This window comes from Lampris incognitus, chromosome 10 (assembly GCF_029633865.1).
Source record: "Lampris incognitus isolate fLamInc1 chromosome 10, fLamInc1.hap2, whole genome shotgun sequence".
NCBI classification, from domain to species: Eukaryota; Metazoa; Chordata; class Actinopteri; order Lampriformes; family Lampridae; genus Lampris; species Lampris incognitus.
In genome coordinates this window covers 55725982-55743175 of record NC_079220.1, presented here as the reverse complement: position 1 = coordinate 55743175, position 17194 = coordinate 55725982, and the positions used below count along the sequence as shown (strand labels likewise).

The 17194-nt window shown below is 46.5% G+C and overlaps 1 protein-coding gene across 2 annotated transcripts; it reads right to left on the bottom strand.

Annotated features, from left to right (window-relative positions):
- Window positions 1-16468, bottom strand: LOC130118902 (far upstream element-binding protein 2-like). 2 transcript variants are annotated; one of them, XM_056287194.1, is made up of 18 exons: window positions 16300-16468; window positions 14819-14921; window positions 14396-14455; window positions 14080-14116; window positions 12832-12884; window positions 12665-12736; window positions 12454-12511; window positions 10579-10750; window positions 9823-9921; window positions 9590-9688; window positions 9385-9487; window positions 9085-9206; window positions 8402-8695; window positions 7209-7324; window positions 6024-6112; window positions 5033-5239; window positions 3818-4005; window positions 1-2525 (listed from the first exon to the last, which is right to left on the bottom strand). In XM_056287194.1, exons 1-18 carry the CDS (start codon window positions 16426-16428, stop codon window positions 2517-2519), a joined length of 2010 nt encoding a protein of 669 aa, XP_056143169.1. In that variant the 5' UTR covers window positions 16429-16468; the 3' UTR covers window positions 1-2516. The 2 variants fall into 2 exon arrangements, with proteins under 2 accessions (XP_056143169.1, XP_056143170.1); XM_056287195.1 differs by lacking the exons at window positions 1-2525; window positions 3818-4005 and having other exon boundaries at window positions 5183-5317.
- Window positions 16469-17194: the final 726 nt, after the last annotated feature.

Sequence of the window (17194 nt, the reverse complement as noted above, 5' to 3'; positions counted from 1 at the left end):
GTCACAACAGTACATTTTATTCAAATTCCCTTAGTAAAAGCACAAGCAAAAGTGGCAAATAAACATCTGAAAATAAACCAACATTTTCCCCTCTTGAATTCAACAGTATGCTGCTGGTGGTCATTTCTTGACAGTCTCAACACTTTGCTGCCATTCTGAGTTCAAGAATCCTACCGGGTTCGTTTCTCAGTAAAAGCCAGATGCTGTATATTGCTTAATACAACTTACCATACAGTGGCTGATTCTGGAAGACTGTTTTGACTGTTTACTCTTTTGTGCATGAACGAAGATTCTGAGGAGTATGTGATTAGAGACAAATTCTCAACATTCACAAAAAAAGGGGCATAATATGTGAAAACAAATGCATGCAAACTTGAGGAGAGACAAAACCATGGCACAACTCCTTATCAAATTCCTATTGTTCAGTATACAGAGGTGTAGATGGCTGTGTGAACTAGCTGTCCACAATGAGTCCTCCCACATACCATCCGTCACGTGTCACACACACGCACACACGTGCAGATCAGCAATGAGTGACTGGATCTACTCACTACAAAACCGTCTCACTCATACAAATGTGAACAATTTCATAAGCAAAGGGAAGCAATTAAGAAAATTCTTCAGCAGAAACAGCTGAACACAGAACTCACTTGGGCAGAGGAAACACTTCCAATTGAAAGAAAGTTACGAGCAAAACAACCGCATGAAAAGTGCCTGATTTAATATTTATACACATATATATATAAATATATATGTAAATATATATATGTGGTGGCGCAGTGGTTAGCGCGGTCGCCTCATAGCAAGGTCCTGGGTTCGAGCCCCGGGGTAGTCCAACCTTGGGGGTCGTCCCAGGTCGTCCTCTGTGTGGGGTTTGCATGTTCTCCCCGTGTCTGCATGGGTTTCCTCCGAGGGCTCCGGTTTCCTCCCACAGTCCAAAGACATGTAGGTCAGGTGAATCAGCCGTACTAAATTGCCCCTAAATATGAATGTGTGCGTGTGTGGGCCCTGTGATGGCCTGGCGGCCTGTCCAGGGAGTCTCTCTGCCTGCCGCCCAATGACTACTGCGATAGGCTCCAGCATCCCCGCGACCCTGATAAGCGGTTCAGATAATAGATGGATGGATGTATATATATATGCACTATCTTCTTATCACAGAAAGCTGAACCAGTTCATTTGGACACAAAATGTATTGGGCGAAAGGTTTCATCACACATCTAAGTGACCTCTTCAGTCTCAACTGACTGCAGATATCCCCACCCTTATAAACAATACGACGACCGAAAACAATGATTGTTTCATATGCAAATATGTCCACAAATATGGGCGTGACCATTAACTACAGTTACAATGGCCATGTCATTCCCTCGTCACATAGATGGCCTCTTTGACTCCCTGTTCAAACCATCGTTCCTCCCTATCAAGGGGGTGCACATCGTCATCCCTGAAAGAGTGGCCACTGGCCTGTAGATGGTGTAGACTGTGGACTCCTGGCCCGACGTGTTAGCTCTCCTGTGTTGTGCCACCCTCTTTGCCAGCGCAACTAGTCTTAATCTTCTCAGGTCTATGTGTAATTCAGTGCAATAATAATTAGTAATCATTTTTACAGTAATTATGTATTTTTAAAAGGGGATTTGTTTGCTTGTTGATAAAAGGAAGTCTAGCAAGAGTTGAGGCATATGAAATAGTTTTGATGAGTCAGTCTCCAGGGCAATGAGGTTAGTGATTCAAGACTTAATGTTCACGATGGTGTACATTTTGAGAAGAAATGGAAGGTTGATATGGAAAAGTGTGATGGCTGTCATGGCTGCATACCAATCTTTCTCCTCCTCTCAGCAGCCAAGTACTGGAAACGCCTTTGTTCAGTTCACATTTATGTTAAAAAGTGTCCAGAGGGCGGCCAGGTAGTGTAGCGGTCTATTCCGTTGCCTACCAACACGGGGATCGCCGGTTCGAATCCCTGTGTTACCTCCGGCTTGGTCGGGCACCCCTACAGACACAATTGGCCGTGTCTGCAGGGGGAAGCCGGATATGGGTATGTGTCCTGGCTGCTGCACTAGCGCCTCCTCTGGTTGGTCGGGGCACCTGTTCGGGGGGGGGGGGGAACGGGGGGGAATAGCGTGATCCTCCCACGCGCTACGTCCCCCTGGTGAAACTCCTCACTGCCAGGTGAAAAGAAGCGGCTGGTGACTTCACATGTATCGGAGGAGGCATGTGATAGTCTGCAGCCCTCCCCGGATCAGCAGAGGGGGTGGAGCAGAGACCGGGACGGCTTGGAAGAGTGGGGTAATTGGCCAAGTACAACTGGAGAGAAAAAGGGGGGAGGGGGTCCAGGTGATGGATGGAGGTGGGCACAGCATTCAAACAAGAGAATTAAAACAAATTAAATAAAAACAAAGCTTGAAAGAAGCAAAATGTAAAAATAAAAGAGCCCAGATCCTGGTCAAGAGTCCGGGGTGAAAAGCTTCTTTTTTCCTTCTTTTTCCGCAGCTTCCTCGTCCTTCTGATGTGGGCTGTCACTGCGTCTAAAACACAAACAAACGTAAGCCCCCATGATGACTCAACAACATGTGGGGCCCTACCCACGTCTGGTATCAGTTTAGCTATGCAGACAACACAGGACAAACTTGATGCTCTGACATCCACAATGCTCTTTTGCTGAACAGGCAAAATGTTCCCAGCCCGGCCCTTTCAACTCAAGACGAGACCCAGATAGCAAAATCACTGTGGGCCGGACCCATCCTGACACTTCCAGACACCGACACTTTCATCCGGCCCACATACCGCGTGGTATGATGGCACTTGGGCGGTCCGCTCCTGTTTGCCAGATCTGGGCCAGAACCATGCCATAGCAATGCCCTGTGTGCCACATATTTGCCAACGGTGGCCCATATTTGTTTTGTTAATTTTGATGTTGTGTATCCTGCACTGTACGGACGATTTATCAGTTTTCAAACTATTTCCACACCTTGGCAGTCACCATTGTGTGTGTGTGTATGTGTGTGTGTGTGTGTGTGTGTGTGTGTGTGTGTGTGTGTGTGTGTGTGTGGATTTGACGTGCTTGAATCGTAACTGTTAATAGTATTATTAAAAGTATTTCAACATAAGTTTGTTATTTTACAATTCTTCATGGAAATAAAATTTTATTAATATCATAAACATCCATTAGTATTTACTGGTAAATGAATCATTGGATTAATCAGTCTAATGTGTGTGTGTCTTCTATATGTGTGTGTGTATGTATATATATATACACACACACACACACACACACATATTATATATATATACAGACGCAGGAAAAAAGTTTTAATACATAGCAGTACAGGCCTGTTTCGTGCGTCGCATACTCATCAGCTGCTAATGTATGTGTGTATGTATATATATATATATATATATATATATATATATTTGTTAAAAGAAACACTCAACAGTAGGGAAAGTGCTCAACAAATAAGGAGCAAAATAATCCAGAGAGTCAAGTAAATTTTTTATGAGACAATACAAGCCTGTTTCAAGTACAAGTACAAGCTGATGATTGCTTATGGCATGAAACAGGCTTGTACTGTCTCATACAGAATTTACTTGACTCACTGGATTTTATATATATAGTTGTGGGTACACCGACCATTTTAAAATACCAAGGTTCTGAATGAGTACAAGAGTACCTCGTGCCCATCCTGACTGGATGCACTGCATCTACTCTACATACTGTGCTGACATCCCAGTGGTATCCTGTCCACTAACCTGTCTCCTAACCTGTCTACTACCTGTCTACTATCCTGTCTACTAACCTGTCTACTACCTTTCTACTAACCTGTCCTTGCTGGGGCGGGGCTGGTGGGCCAGGTGCGTGTCCTGTCTGTCCGTAATAAGCAGCCTGCTGTCTGTAGTACTCAGCCCAGGCTGCGCTGTAGTCTGGCTGGCCTCCAGCGGTGGATGCCGTGCCTGCTGCTGCTCCTGGGGCAGGAGCCGCTGCTCCAGGGCCAGGGGCTCCTGCCTGGGCTGGTGGAGTGACACAAGAGACAAAGGCTCATTAACAACTCAGCAATTTGCAAAGCAAGCACTTGGGCAGTCATTCAATTTGGATGTAGGGTGTTCTCCAAAGATGTGCAAATGAAATGAAGAATCATCAAAATAAATAAAACCTTGAACAGGAGACAAAGCTATCGTATGAAGATTTAAGGACCGATAAGCTCACAGATTTTTGAAACAGCATTTCCTCCCCATTTATTAGTGAAGTACTTTTTTCCTGCTCTTGTGGCTTTATGAGGACTACACGTCAACAAGAGAAGAAAGACAACACATCACAGACATTTTCACAAGTTCATTATGCTACATGTGTGCATTAAACCTTTTTGAATGGTCCCTCTGTTAGGGGGGGAACACTAAAAAAAAAAAGGTTTAATGCACATGTGCAGCTTCAGAAACAACAGTTTAAGGAATGCAACATCTCTAAGCCATTATATTTGGTCACTGGCAGACAGAAACATTAATTATTCAACCACCTGGAAAATCCTCTCAAGAAACAAAGCATGTTCAACCAGTAGAGTCTGTCTAACTTAACAGTACTCCATCATCTGCAAACCAGAAATGTCCACACTGAATAACAGCAATGAACTGGCCAGCAGTTGCAGACATAGAAGACATAGATATGAGCACCTATTTTGTAATTATAAATAAATCATGACAAAAGACAGATCCCCCCCCCCCATTGGACGTTGAGAGAGAGAGAGAGAGAGAGAGAGAGAGAGAGAGAGAGAGAGAGATGAAAATCATGATTGTTTCCCTTTATACCAGTGTTAACTCCAGCAGGCTCAAATACGTGGGACGTTTAGGCCTGTGAGACTTTAAAGCCACTGTCTCAGATTCCATGGGCTAAAGGTAACATGGACTCTGGGACAATCGGAAATAATATGGTGAGGCCATTAAACAATACATATTCTCTTTCTAGCGTGAATAGTTAACCCAGAGTGAATAGTTAACACACAGAGAAAGGACAGGAACACAAAATACTCTTTGGCCAGCTCACCCATCTTCTTATAGTACTCCTCCCAAGCCTTGGTGTAGTCTGGCTGGCCCCCCGGGGTCTGGGCGGGCTGGTTCTGGTCTCCTGAGGCTGAGGCACCTCCAGCCGGATTGGCAGGGTGCTGAGCTGGCACAGCCCCTGATGGCTGCTGGTAGTACTGGGCGTAGTAGGCCGCCCAGTCCGCGTTAGGATCGGTGGCTGCTGCCTTGCCTAAAAAAGATGCAGGGTGGAGGGGGTGAGGTCCTCATAGGGTGAGGGTGAGCTCCTGCTAGTTGCCTGGAGACCGGGCTTGATGACCGGGGAGAAACAGAGATAGGGTTAGCCATGCCTCCTCAATGCAAATGTATTGTATCCCATCACATTTCCACCAGTGCTCCTATTAGAAGTCAAAGATTTACAGGGAACAATTATTTCCATTCATCTGTAGTGCAATTTTTATAGCCGGAGTGAAAGCATTGTATATGTAGTTATAGAAATAAAAAAGAAAGCGAACTCTTAAAGTTGAAATCCATTGTGTGCCGTCAGCAGTAAACGCTTCCCACTCTTATGAAAATTGCATCCTGGGACCAAAGCGAACACAGGCAATCTAATGTACTTTAAACTACACCCAACTGTATGAGAACCCTGTTCTACTGTAGTATTCGTGGTAGAATTGGGATCTGTCCAACATAAGCGCCACCATATCGCCATCATGTTTCAATTCACTTTCCTGCATGAGTAGGAAGGTATTTGCTGCTGCACCGGTGTTCATCATACCCAGTAGAAAAAAGGCAACAGTCGTTTATGGAGAGTGACTCCAACCATTGTAAAAATGCCAGTTAGTATTATGTAACCTGACTCCATGTTCCAGATGAATAAAATAACCATATATAAATAGAGAAAAATCATACATTTCTGCTTTAACATAAGCAAGATTAAGTATAATAAATACATAGATATCTTCTTCTCAGCTTTTTGGCTGCTAGCAGAGGCAGTAGGGTTGAAAGTGACTCACTGGGGTCAAGGGGTGCCTGGGGTTGCCAATGCTGGTATGTGCTGCCCCAGCCCTGAGAGGGATGCTGATGGGGTCCTGGGGGACCACCGCTAAAGAGAAAAAATACGTATTACCGCCTTCTAAAATACACATTTTTGACAATCTGAGTAATTTGAAAATTTACAGATCCATCCTACAGATTTGGCCATATGGGAGATACAACAGTATACACTGATCAGCCAAAACATCAAAACAACTGACAGGTAAGTGAAAAACCTTATCTCATTACAATGGCACCGGTCAAGGGGTGGGAGGCATTAGGCAGCAAGTGAACAGTCCGTTCTTGAAGTTGATGTGTTGGAAGCAGGAAAAATGGGCAAGCGTAAGGATCTGAGCAATTTTGACAACGGCCAAATTGTGATGGCTAAATGACTGGGTCCAAGCATCTCCAAAACAGCAGGTTTTGTGGGGTGTCCCTGATATGCAGTGGTCAGTACCTACCAAAAGTGGTCCAAGGAAGGGCAAGCGGTGAACTGGCGACAGGGTCATGGGCACCCCAGGCTCAGTGATGCGTGTGGGGAGTAAAAGCTTGCCCGTCTGGTCTGATCCCACAGAAGAGCTACTGTAGCTCAAATTGCCGAAAAAGGTAATGCTGGCTAGGATAGACAGTTGTCACAACACACAGTGCACCATAGCTTGCTGTGTGTAGCAGCAGACTGGTCAGCATGCATATGATGACCCCTGTCCACTGCTGAGAGTGCCTATAATGGGGACATGAGCTTCAGAACTGGACCATGGAGCAATGGAAGAAGCTGGCCTGGTGTGATGAATCACGCTTTCCTTTACATCATGTGGATGGCCAGGTGCATGTGTGTCATTTACCTGGGGAAGTGATGGCACCAGGATGCACTATGGGATGACAAGCCGGCAGAGGCAGTGTGATGCTCTGGGTAATGTTCTGCTGGGAAACCATGGGTCCTGGCATTCATGTGCATGTTACTTTAACACGTACCACCTACCTAAACATCGTTGCAGACCAAGTACACCCTTTCATGGCAACGGTATTCCCTGATGGCAGTGGCCTCAGGTGCTTTTAATGTTTTGGCTGATCGGTGTAGCGTTAAATAATACGACCTACACAAAAAGTATTGCAAGATGATTTGTGATATTGATCTGTGTAGTTGTCCATTTGCTATAGGTACTTACTGCGGGGGTCCAGGGGCTCCAGGCGGTCCAGGGTTGTAAGGGTTGGGATTGTAGGGACCCATTGGACCAGCAGGACCTGGTCCTCCTGGCCCTGGACCCACGGGACACAGAGGACCCTGGGAAACCACATCACAGCCATTTAACGAAGTGGGTTTTTTTTAAAGCCACTTTATTTTGTCATTGTATTCTTAGAACGAATGTGTCTTCTGCATGTAACCCATCCTATTGTATAGCAGCAGTGGGTAGCTTCAGCACCCGGGGACCAACTCCAGTTCTTCTTTCCATTGCCTTGCTCAGGGGCACAGGCAGGAGTATTAACCCTAACATGCACGTCTTTTTGATGTTGGGAGGAAACTGGAGCACCCGGAGGAAACCCACGCAGACACGGGGAGAAAATGCAAACTCCACACAGAAAGGACCTGGGACGGCCTGGGGTTCGAACCCAGGACCTTTTTGCTGTGAGGTAACAGTGCTAACCACTGGGCCACCGTGCTTTTTCTTTTCTTTTCTTTTTTAGAAACTGTTTGTATTCGTATCCCAGCTGCATTTTATTCAAAAATATGCTAAATAAGTTGGGTTTACTGATGCTGACATTTATACAGGGCTGACAAATTAAGAATATTATAAATGACAGTACACTAAATAATCATGACAAACATGCCTGCATAGCAAAAAAGTATGTTCCAATGTAGTAATAGCACTGTTATAGTTAATAACGGCACTATTTTGCTGAGGTAGCCTATTAGCGGGCCTCATCTTGTAGAATATACATTTAACAAAAAAAAAGGAAATATTGACGTTTGACTGCCAGATACACAACACCAAGAAAAAGTGACTGTGAGCATCATTCACTATATCACAGTTGTGAGTAATTATGATAATTTCAACCACTAACTCATCTTTTGTGCTAAACAATGAATCTTCTGCATTCTGAAAACAAGACTGTGCACAAATACTAGATTTGATAGTCATTTTAGAACATCCCAGTAGCCGAAGTAAACATAATAGAACTTTACTTAGAGGAAAGTACTTTACCTGGGCAGGACTTAAACATCATCACATCAAACCTGAGCTTTTGTCTCTACCCTTGTATTTGCTGCAATTTCCATTTGGGATCAATAAAGTTCAACATATCGTGTCATAAGTAGTATCACACGGTTTCTTTAGTGTCAAAAAAGAGGGACAAACTATACCTCGACCTTCTCCTCAATCAGCTGCTTGGCGTGGTCAATCTGTTGTGGGGCGCCCCGGATGACAAAAAGCTTGAAGTTGGGGTCTCCGTTCGGGGGAGGCTGGCGGGAGATCTCCACAAAGGCCCCTGTCTGCTGGTTAATGGACTTGACGTTCTCTCCACCCCTGCCGATCACCAGGCCGCACTTGTGGGTGGGGATGGAGAAGGTCATCTCCCCGCCAGGGGGCCCCCAGCCGCCTTGACCCCTGCCTCGTCCTCTATTGCCTGGAGGCATGCCTGGTGGCCCTGGGGGTCCCTATGGATGAGGAAGGACATACAGACACGATTAATTATAATATGGTGCTTGCTCTATATTGCAGCTTATACATAATGAATGTACAGTATGTATGGCTTATTAAGCATTCACATATATGCAACGGACATTTCCATTCCACAGGGGTTTACTAAGTGCACCTGATGCAGACCTTCTGGGGAGTAAATCTGCTTTGAACTGCGTATTCAAACATACAATAATGGCCTCAAGGCTGCAACAATGCACTTAGTTTGAGACGAATCTTTTTAGGACAGTGGTGCTTTACTGCTAGGAATTTTCAATGGTTGCATCAATCAGGACACAAGCAGACTGTGTCACTGAGTGTTGACTGTTGAGTGTGTGCGTGCATGCATGTGAGGAGGGGTCCATACCCCTTGTCCCTCCTCCCTGACCCTGATGCTCTGCAGCAGGTCATTGATGATCTGCGCGGCATGGTCACAGCGGTCCGGGGGACCACTGATGTGGGCGATCTTATCTGGACTCGTCCCATCATCTAAGAAAAGGAGAGATTTAAGTCGACAATGCTGACAACATCATGTCCCCGTCAAAATAAGAGCAATGATAACAGAATAAGTGACGTTGTGTTTTGCATTTTTATGCTGTAATAGCACATAGTGTGAACAAACAAACTGCAGGTAACAATGTTACGATAACCTGCTAGAGGACCCTACCGGGTTCGAACTGTATCCTTACTCCTGCATCATTCTGAATTTTCTTGATCATCTCCCCATTGCGGCCAATCACCACACCCACTGAGTGTCGGGGCACGGGGATCTAGTCAGGTAACAGAGATTGCCCGTGTTTTGAGTTCAGGTTTGTTTTATTGGACACTGATCATGATCTCACCCTTTACAGACAGTATACATGCAGACTTACATCCACGCCTCCCCCCATGTGGGAGCCATATTCATTCCTTTCTCCATAGTTGCCATGGTGTCTCTCCCTTAGAATCTCCTCCACCATCTCCTGAGCATGCTGAGTAGAAGTAAGTAATTTTACACACACATATATACACACATTATTATTATCTTAAGTTTGTGTGACTTGGGATGGGGTAGTGATGGGGATAAATAAGATATCTTGTATGTGCTGAAATAATGTCATCATACCTGGACTTTGTATGGGTCTCCAATGATGCGCAGAGGTTTGTCCATGTTGGGCCCCTGAGAGGCGTCTTGGATCAAGATCATCTTTACCCCGGCACGCTCCTGGAGTATCACACATATACACAAATCAGCTTCGGCCCTGCCTCGTCTACTTCATTAACGCTGATGGATGCCCCAAAACAGAGCTCACTTTGTTTGGATACCCCAAAACAGTCGAACCCTGCACGGGCCAAAAACTCCAACCCTAGCTCATGGCGTTCCAAGCCCTAGCCCAGCCCCAGCCCGATAAAGTCTGCAATTTTTCATCCTGAGCCCGACACCAATATCCCTTTAAGCTCTCTCTGATGCACACTCTCTGATGCACGTTTTCTCTGATACACACAAACACACACACACACACACACGGCACAGTCAACTGTCACGTGTAATGCACACGCAGATGTGTATGAATAAGATTTATAATATAATCAATATAACAAAATTTCATACAGTGGCCTATGTGTGCTCAGTACGTATATGGGAAGTTAAATGAGCCCGAGTCCAACCTGAGCCGGATCTATTAAAAAAACAAAAAAGGCCGAAGCATGGCCCAAATTAACTCAGCGTGTCGGGACCCATCGGGCTTGCAGACGTCTAAAACAGAGCTCAGTTCATCACCCAGTTCACCTACTTCTCAAATGGTTACCTTTACCACAAAAATATTCCAACGGGAAAACTGCACAGAAGCCCACATGCATGCGTGTGACACATACAGCGTACCTGGAGCTGTTTAATGGTCTCGCCTCCTTTGCCAATGACGAGGCCCACTTTGCCTGCAGGGATCATCATCTCCTGCACCGTCCCATTCTGCCCATTGGTTGACTCATGGAAAGAGGAGGGGGGCGTACCCCGCCCTCGTGACACTATTTCATCCAATAGCATCTTGGCTTTCCTGTTTAGGGAGAGGCAAAGACAGGGGTTACCTTCACTACAACTATAGATAGATGAACAGGTATTTGTTAAAACTGGGGCGTATAATGAGTACTCAAAAATGCCGATAACTTGTGACATACGGACTTATTTTCCTCCGCTGATATAAATAAATGCACTGAACACTAGGGTTGGGCCCCTAAAGGGTTTTATCGATACTACTACTCTTAACAGTACTGCTTATCGGTTCGGTACTTTAACGGTACTCTTATCGGTACCATACACTTGTCGTCTCGAATGAAGAGATGATGCACTTTGGCAAGGTGCTTTGAAAGATTGCTGGTGTTGCCACCCTTGCGTGCAAAATGCTTATCACAATTGTGGCAACGGGCTGTTTCATTGTCAGCCCTAGTGAAATAAAGCCAAAAGTTAGCACGTTTTGCTCTCTCCGCCATCAAGTCACACGGAGCCTCCTAGCATCGCAAGCACGTGCGCCTGTGTTTATCTGTTTGTGTGTCACCCGCCTCTCTGCCCTCAGCGCACTCGCTCACACACACACAGCCTGCAGGCAGGCAGTCACGTTGAGAGACAGACCTCTCATCCTCTCTGGGAGAATAGCGAACATACAGCCTAATATACAAGGCGGGTATTTGACACTAGTATCATAATTGTGGCAACGGGCTGTTTCATTGTCGGCTCTAGTGAAATAGAGCCAAACTTTTGACCATTTTCTCTCCGCCATCGCTTCTCTGTCACTGGAGCCCTTCGTGCGAGCTGCGAGCATGTGTGTACTATGTGTAACTGGCCCCCACCCCAGCTGCAGGCAGGCAGAGTGAGTCGCATTTAAACAGACGATCGTAAATTCTGGAAGAGTAGTGAAAATATATAGTATGCAAAGCGGATATTTGATGGAGTTGGTGAGATGAGATAAATGTGCAAGATAAGGGCAAGATAACTTTTATCTAGTGAGAAAAAATACGAAAAAAGTGACTACTCAAGTGAAGTACCGATAGCAGGACCGTTAAGCTCGCACCTTATCAATACCTCGGTATTTCCAAAAATTAGCCCCGGGGCCATTCAGCCCCCGAGTATCGGGGCCCAACCCTACTGAACACTGACAATTAACCTTAAGATAAATTGGGTAAGCTTTGAAATCAGGTAATTTTCATGTCAAAATTACAATATATTCCGCAACGGCCTGGGTTTGAATCTGGCCCGGGCCCTTTGCTGCATGTCAGCCCCTCTCTCTCTCTCCCCTGCCTTTCCTGTCTATCTCTACTGACACTTAAAATAAAGCAGAAAATGCAAATAAATAAATATAATATAATATATATATGAATAAACAAATAAATAAATAAATTACAATATATTGGCAGAAATATGTCTCTGTTAGGCGCACTGCATTTTGATGAACAGTTAATTGTCTAAATTAGGCCTCATAATTATTTTATTTTTTTTGTTGGTTAAAACCAGAGTTTATACCCATTTTTAAGATTTTTTTTATCATCAGCTACAATAAATTGTAATTTCTGGAGGCAATAATCTATGAATACATGATGTACATTGTATGTTTTTTCCTGTTGTGTTTGTTGTTCAGAGCTGAAATGACATCAGGTATATTCAGCAGCAGTGATATGTTCCATTTTATGATATTTCAGCTTTTCCTAATGCAGTAGGTCAAATCGCAAAAATAGTCAGTGGACTTGTGTAGACTTTGACACTTACTCTATGGAATCCTGGGACCCTGTAAGAGAGACGCTCCTCTCTGAAAGACCTCCACTGTCTGGACACACAGACAAAGGTAAATGCGCAACTAATCTTCACAACAACAAAACCACAACCATCAAGCACAACTGTAAAAGCTAAATGTTTACTGAGTGGAAATTCCCTATTGAATGGTTACACACCAGTCAGTCCTATGAAGGACACACAGTACCTGAGGCAATCTGAACCTTGCAGCCTGACTCCTGTTGGATCTTATTGATCTGTTCCCCTCCGCGGCCAATGACTAGCAACAGACGAGAGAAGTGGGTGTGTTAACTGCTAACATGCTGTCTGATGGCCTTTAAAATCAGTAATGCGGGCCAGTATTGTTGAACTTACTGAGTCCAACCATGCTGTCTGGAACAGAGTACTCCTCTGAGGATGAGGAGGGCCTGATGCCATCAGGGGGAGACGGGGGGTTAACAGGGAGAATACAAAGAGAAAGCAAGAAACTTGTAGTCCAACAAAAAATATTTTGTAGAATTTCTAAAACTGTCATGGTCATAAATAGTAAACCAGTCTCTGTAATGTTAATTTCTACAGAGCACACAACATATGTTATTGATGGATAATTCACATTATTTACAACCTGGGTCTTATTTTGTAGTTTTTGCCATTGTGCATATCTGTTATGATATCTTTTTCCTTCCTGGCTTCAGTTTGGAGACCTTGGAAACGGGACCACTGCAGGACACAGCTTTTACAAATCGTCTTTGTGCCACAGAATATGATCCTCGAGCCCGCCGTTTCAGCACAAAAAACAAACCCGAGTCCCACGGTTATGCTGTGTACATGATTTTCCATTAACGACAGTACGACTTCTCAACTGTGCTGGTCAGGTAGTTTATCCCTGGTTACGATCACCTATGGTAGGTACAGGCTTGTCTTTCGTGCAACGTGAACCAGGAAGTGGCTCGCCAACGCGGTCCACCGCTGATACTATTGGACATTACAAGTAACTTTTAACTTTAGCTTTTAAACTGTGGCTTTGATAACTGGTTTAAATTGGATTTGTTGAAACATGTCTGATGTGGTGACACAGTGGTGCAGTGATTAGCGCAGTCGCCTCATAGCAAGAAGGTCCTGGGTTCGAGCCTTGTCCTCTGTGTGGCGTTTGCATGTTCTCCCCGTGTCTGCGTGGGTTTCCTCCAGGGGCTCCGGTTTCCTCCCACAGTCCAAAGACATGTAGGTCAGGTGAATCGGCCGTACTAAATTGCCCCTAGGTATGAATGTGTGTGTGTGTGTGTGTGTGTGTGTGTGGGCCCTGTGATGGCCTGGAGGCCTGTCCAGGGTGTCTCCCTGCCTGCCGCCCAATGACTGCTGAGATAAGCTCCAGCATCCCCGCGACGCTGAGAGCAGGATAAGCGGTTCGGATAATGGATGGATGGATGTCTGATGTGTATATGCCATAAGAATTGTGTAAAGCTGTGTTCAGTGGTGGTCCTTTGTCCAAGATCTCCAAAATGATGATGCCGTTGAGTAAAATGATATCATAACCGATACGCACAATGGCAAAAAATACAAAAATAAGAACCTGGGTGTAAAAAAAAAAAGAAAAGATTTTTCCTTTAATTGAATAGAGCTCACCTCTGTTGTGCCAGAGCAGCCAGCTGTGCTCCAATGGCTGCGGAGAGACAGAAAAAGATAAAGCAAGAATGACTGCAAGTGAAAGAGAGGGGGAAGAGAGATAGAGAGAGAGCGAGAGAGAGAAGTTTCAAATTACTAACGGTCTGGTAGGTGGGAATATGACGGGCAACGGAGAAGGCAGTGTGGCTAGACAAGGTTGAAGGGACAACTAGTGACTCAAGAGCAGGGTCATTTCAGTAAATGCCTTTGAATTTAAATTAGGTTTGCTTTAAAACATAGAGGTGAATAGACTGTAAAACAAGGGGCTGACACTTACACAGCGCCGTGGCTGATTCCAAGTCACCTTGTGTCGCCATCTTCTTACTCTCCGGTTGATCTGTCACAACAGAAAACAACAACGACATCTAACCGACAGGGTGTACTTATAGGCGGAGATGACACACACAATACTTTCACGGATCAGAAGAAAAGAGACTCAAACACTAAATCAAATGCCCCACAACAAGATTTACCCCAGCAGTTAACGTTTAGACAGAACAGACTTTATCAAACGCTAGTTCTGATCTGATCAATGTTGATTTCTCTCTCTGACTGACTGATTTGATTTCTCCGCAACCGAAGTTTTTTTCTGCGTCTTTGGGACACTAAACAATACCTTCAGCCTCAGAATCTGTGTGTAATGAGTGTGTGTTAGATATTTTCAAATGTAATGATGGTAAACAAGTCTACGCTTCAATACCTGCATCCTCAAGCTTTCGCTTCTGTCCAGAGAACGGGAAGCTGTCTGATTCGTTGCTGTTGTTCAAGGGAGGACCAGCATCACCCCCCATCTTCGCTGCAATCTGTGGGCGCACGTGTGTAAAGCCAGTTGAGGATAAAAGAAAAACAACAACCTTCAAACTGTCTCATTGCACACAACGTTTATTGGCAGATACGTTTCAGGTTGACGGTTGCTCCCTCTTCACATAGAAGTGTTGTGCCATTCTCGTGACGCTGGCCAAGAGGATGGCACAACACAGGAGAGGTAATACGGCAGGCCAGGACTCCACAGTCTACACCATCTACAGGCCAGTGGCCACTCTTTCAGGGATGAGGATGTGCACATCCTTGATGGGGAGGAACGCTTGTTTGAACGGGGAGTCAAAGAGGCCATCTATGCGAAGAGCGAGCGACCATCCCTGAACCGGGGTGGGGGGGCTAAGAGTACATCTGTCACCATCTTACAATGCTGTGATTGCAAACATTCCCTATTCCTCTGTGAGCAGTACACATGGCCACTGAAACGCTAGGTTTTTTTTCTGGTTTTTTCGAAACTAGAAAAAAAATGTCCCCCCTTTTTCTCCCCAATTATCCCACTCTTCCGCTGCTCCAACCCCCTCTGCCGATCCGGGGAGGGCTGCAAGACTACCACATGCCTCCTCCGATGCATGTGGAGTCGCCAGCCGCTTCTTTTCACCTGACAGTGAGGAGTTTCACCAGGGGGCTGTAGCACGTGGGAGGATCACGCTACCCCCCCCCCCCTTCCCGAACAGGCGCCCCGACCGACCAGAGGAGGCGGTAGTGCAGCGACCAGGACACATGCCCACATGGGGATTCGAACCGGCGATCCCCGTGTTGGTAGGCAACGGAGCAGACCTCCACGCCACCCGGACGCCCTCATTGCATTGATTAACATAGGAAGCGCGGTGTTTATAGGCGGTGTTCGGCTGATTGACTGACTGCAAGTGCAGCATCGCGCGTTATAGCGCCGTAATACCAAGCTGCATCTCCAAGAAAAGGTTAGCGGTTAGCATGAAAGCTAACTACCGTAGCTCTCTGAGACTCTCTCCTCCTGGAGGTGACGCGCTCAGATCGCCGCTCCGCTCGCTTGCCGGGCCCGTTGCACGGCGAACGCACACAGGTGCATAGCGCGTTATAACGCTGTAATACAGGTGTAACCCCCCCACCCCCCCCCAAAAAATAGGTTAGCGGTTAGCATGAAAGCTAACTACCATAGCTCTCTGAGAGACTTTCTCCTCCTGGAGGTGACGCGCTCCGCTCGCCTGCCGGGCCCGTTGCACCGCGTCCGCACACAGGCGCAGCGCCGTGCGTTATAGCGCTGTAATAACAAGCTGTACCCCCCCCCCCCAAATAGGTTAGCGGTTAGCATGAAAGCTAGCTAACAAGGCTTTCGCATCCTCCCCCCCGGAGGTGATGCGCTCAGATCGCCGCTCCGCTCACCTGCCGGGCCCGTTGCACCGCGTCCGCGAACGCATCTTTCTTGACGCCTCCGCCGTTCCCGACAGCCACCTGGCCGCCCGGAGTAGCCGCGGCCGCTCCGGGCGGCGTCGCCGCGCGGTATTCCGACATGGCAGAGGGGGGGAGAAGAAACGACAATACAGGCGGTGAGGGAGTGTGGGGGTGGGGGGGCGGGGCGGGCGTAAAAGCGGAGTCAGGGCTGCGCAGAAGCGGGAGGTCTAACGGGGGGAGGAGCGAAGAACCGGAGCGAACGTTTCCTTGGGTTCGGGGGGGATAGAAGAGCGCCGATAGGGGGCAGTGGTTACCCTTTCAGGGAAGCCATTTTTGGTTTTTTTTGGGGGGGGGGAAGCCATTTTTTTTTTGGTCATGCGCAAAGGGAAGCAAAATAACGACGCGGCGCCGCTCCCTCGCTTGTGATTGGTGGGTTTTGCGAAGTCAAAGGTTACGTATATTTGGCGCGCTTTGACTGCCCTGGCGCGGTTTTTGCGAGGTGGGATAAGGTGCGCAACGTACGGCGTACCTCGGCTAGCGGAGCAATCGGGAATATGTGAGTGTGACCTTTTTTTGCGCGACACGTCAGTTTACACGGAGTCGAGAGTGAACTCCGAGCCAGCCTGCTGCCTGGAGGTCTAACCCGACCGAGTTGACGTTGGACGTTTATTTAACGGCAGGCTGAGCTACTGTCACCCTTACACGATGAGCATTTCCACTGTTCTGCCATACGTGCGGGGACGGGAATAAGAGAGCAGCGAGACTGGGGGGGGGGCGGTGTTTTGGGGAAGTTGCAGCACCCAAGCTCGGTAAGTTGTCTTTGTTTTTTTGGTCGTCTCTCGGGCCTGCCTGGCACGCAGACGACATGTTGTCTATTTGCCGTCAT

Excerpts from the sequence above, each read along its gene's own strand:
- LOC130118902 (XM_056287194.1), bottom strand. The coding sequence starts at position 16,428 with ATGTCGGAATACCGCGCGGCGACGCCGCCCGGAGCGGCCGCGGCTACT. Across the intron at positions 14,456-14,818 it reads GCGAAAGCTTGAGGATGCAG|ATCAACCGGAGAGTAAGAAG; the intron begins GTATTGAAGCGT and ends CTGTTGTGACAG. Across the intron at positions 9,488-9,589 it reads ACATGGGGGGAGGCGTGGAT|ATCCCCGTGCCCCGACACTC; the intron begins GTAAGTCTGCAT and ends TTACCTGACTAG.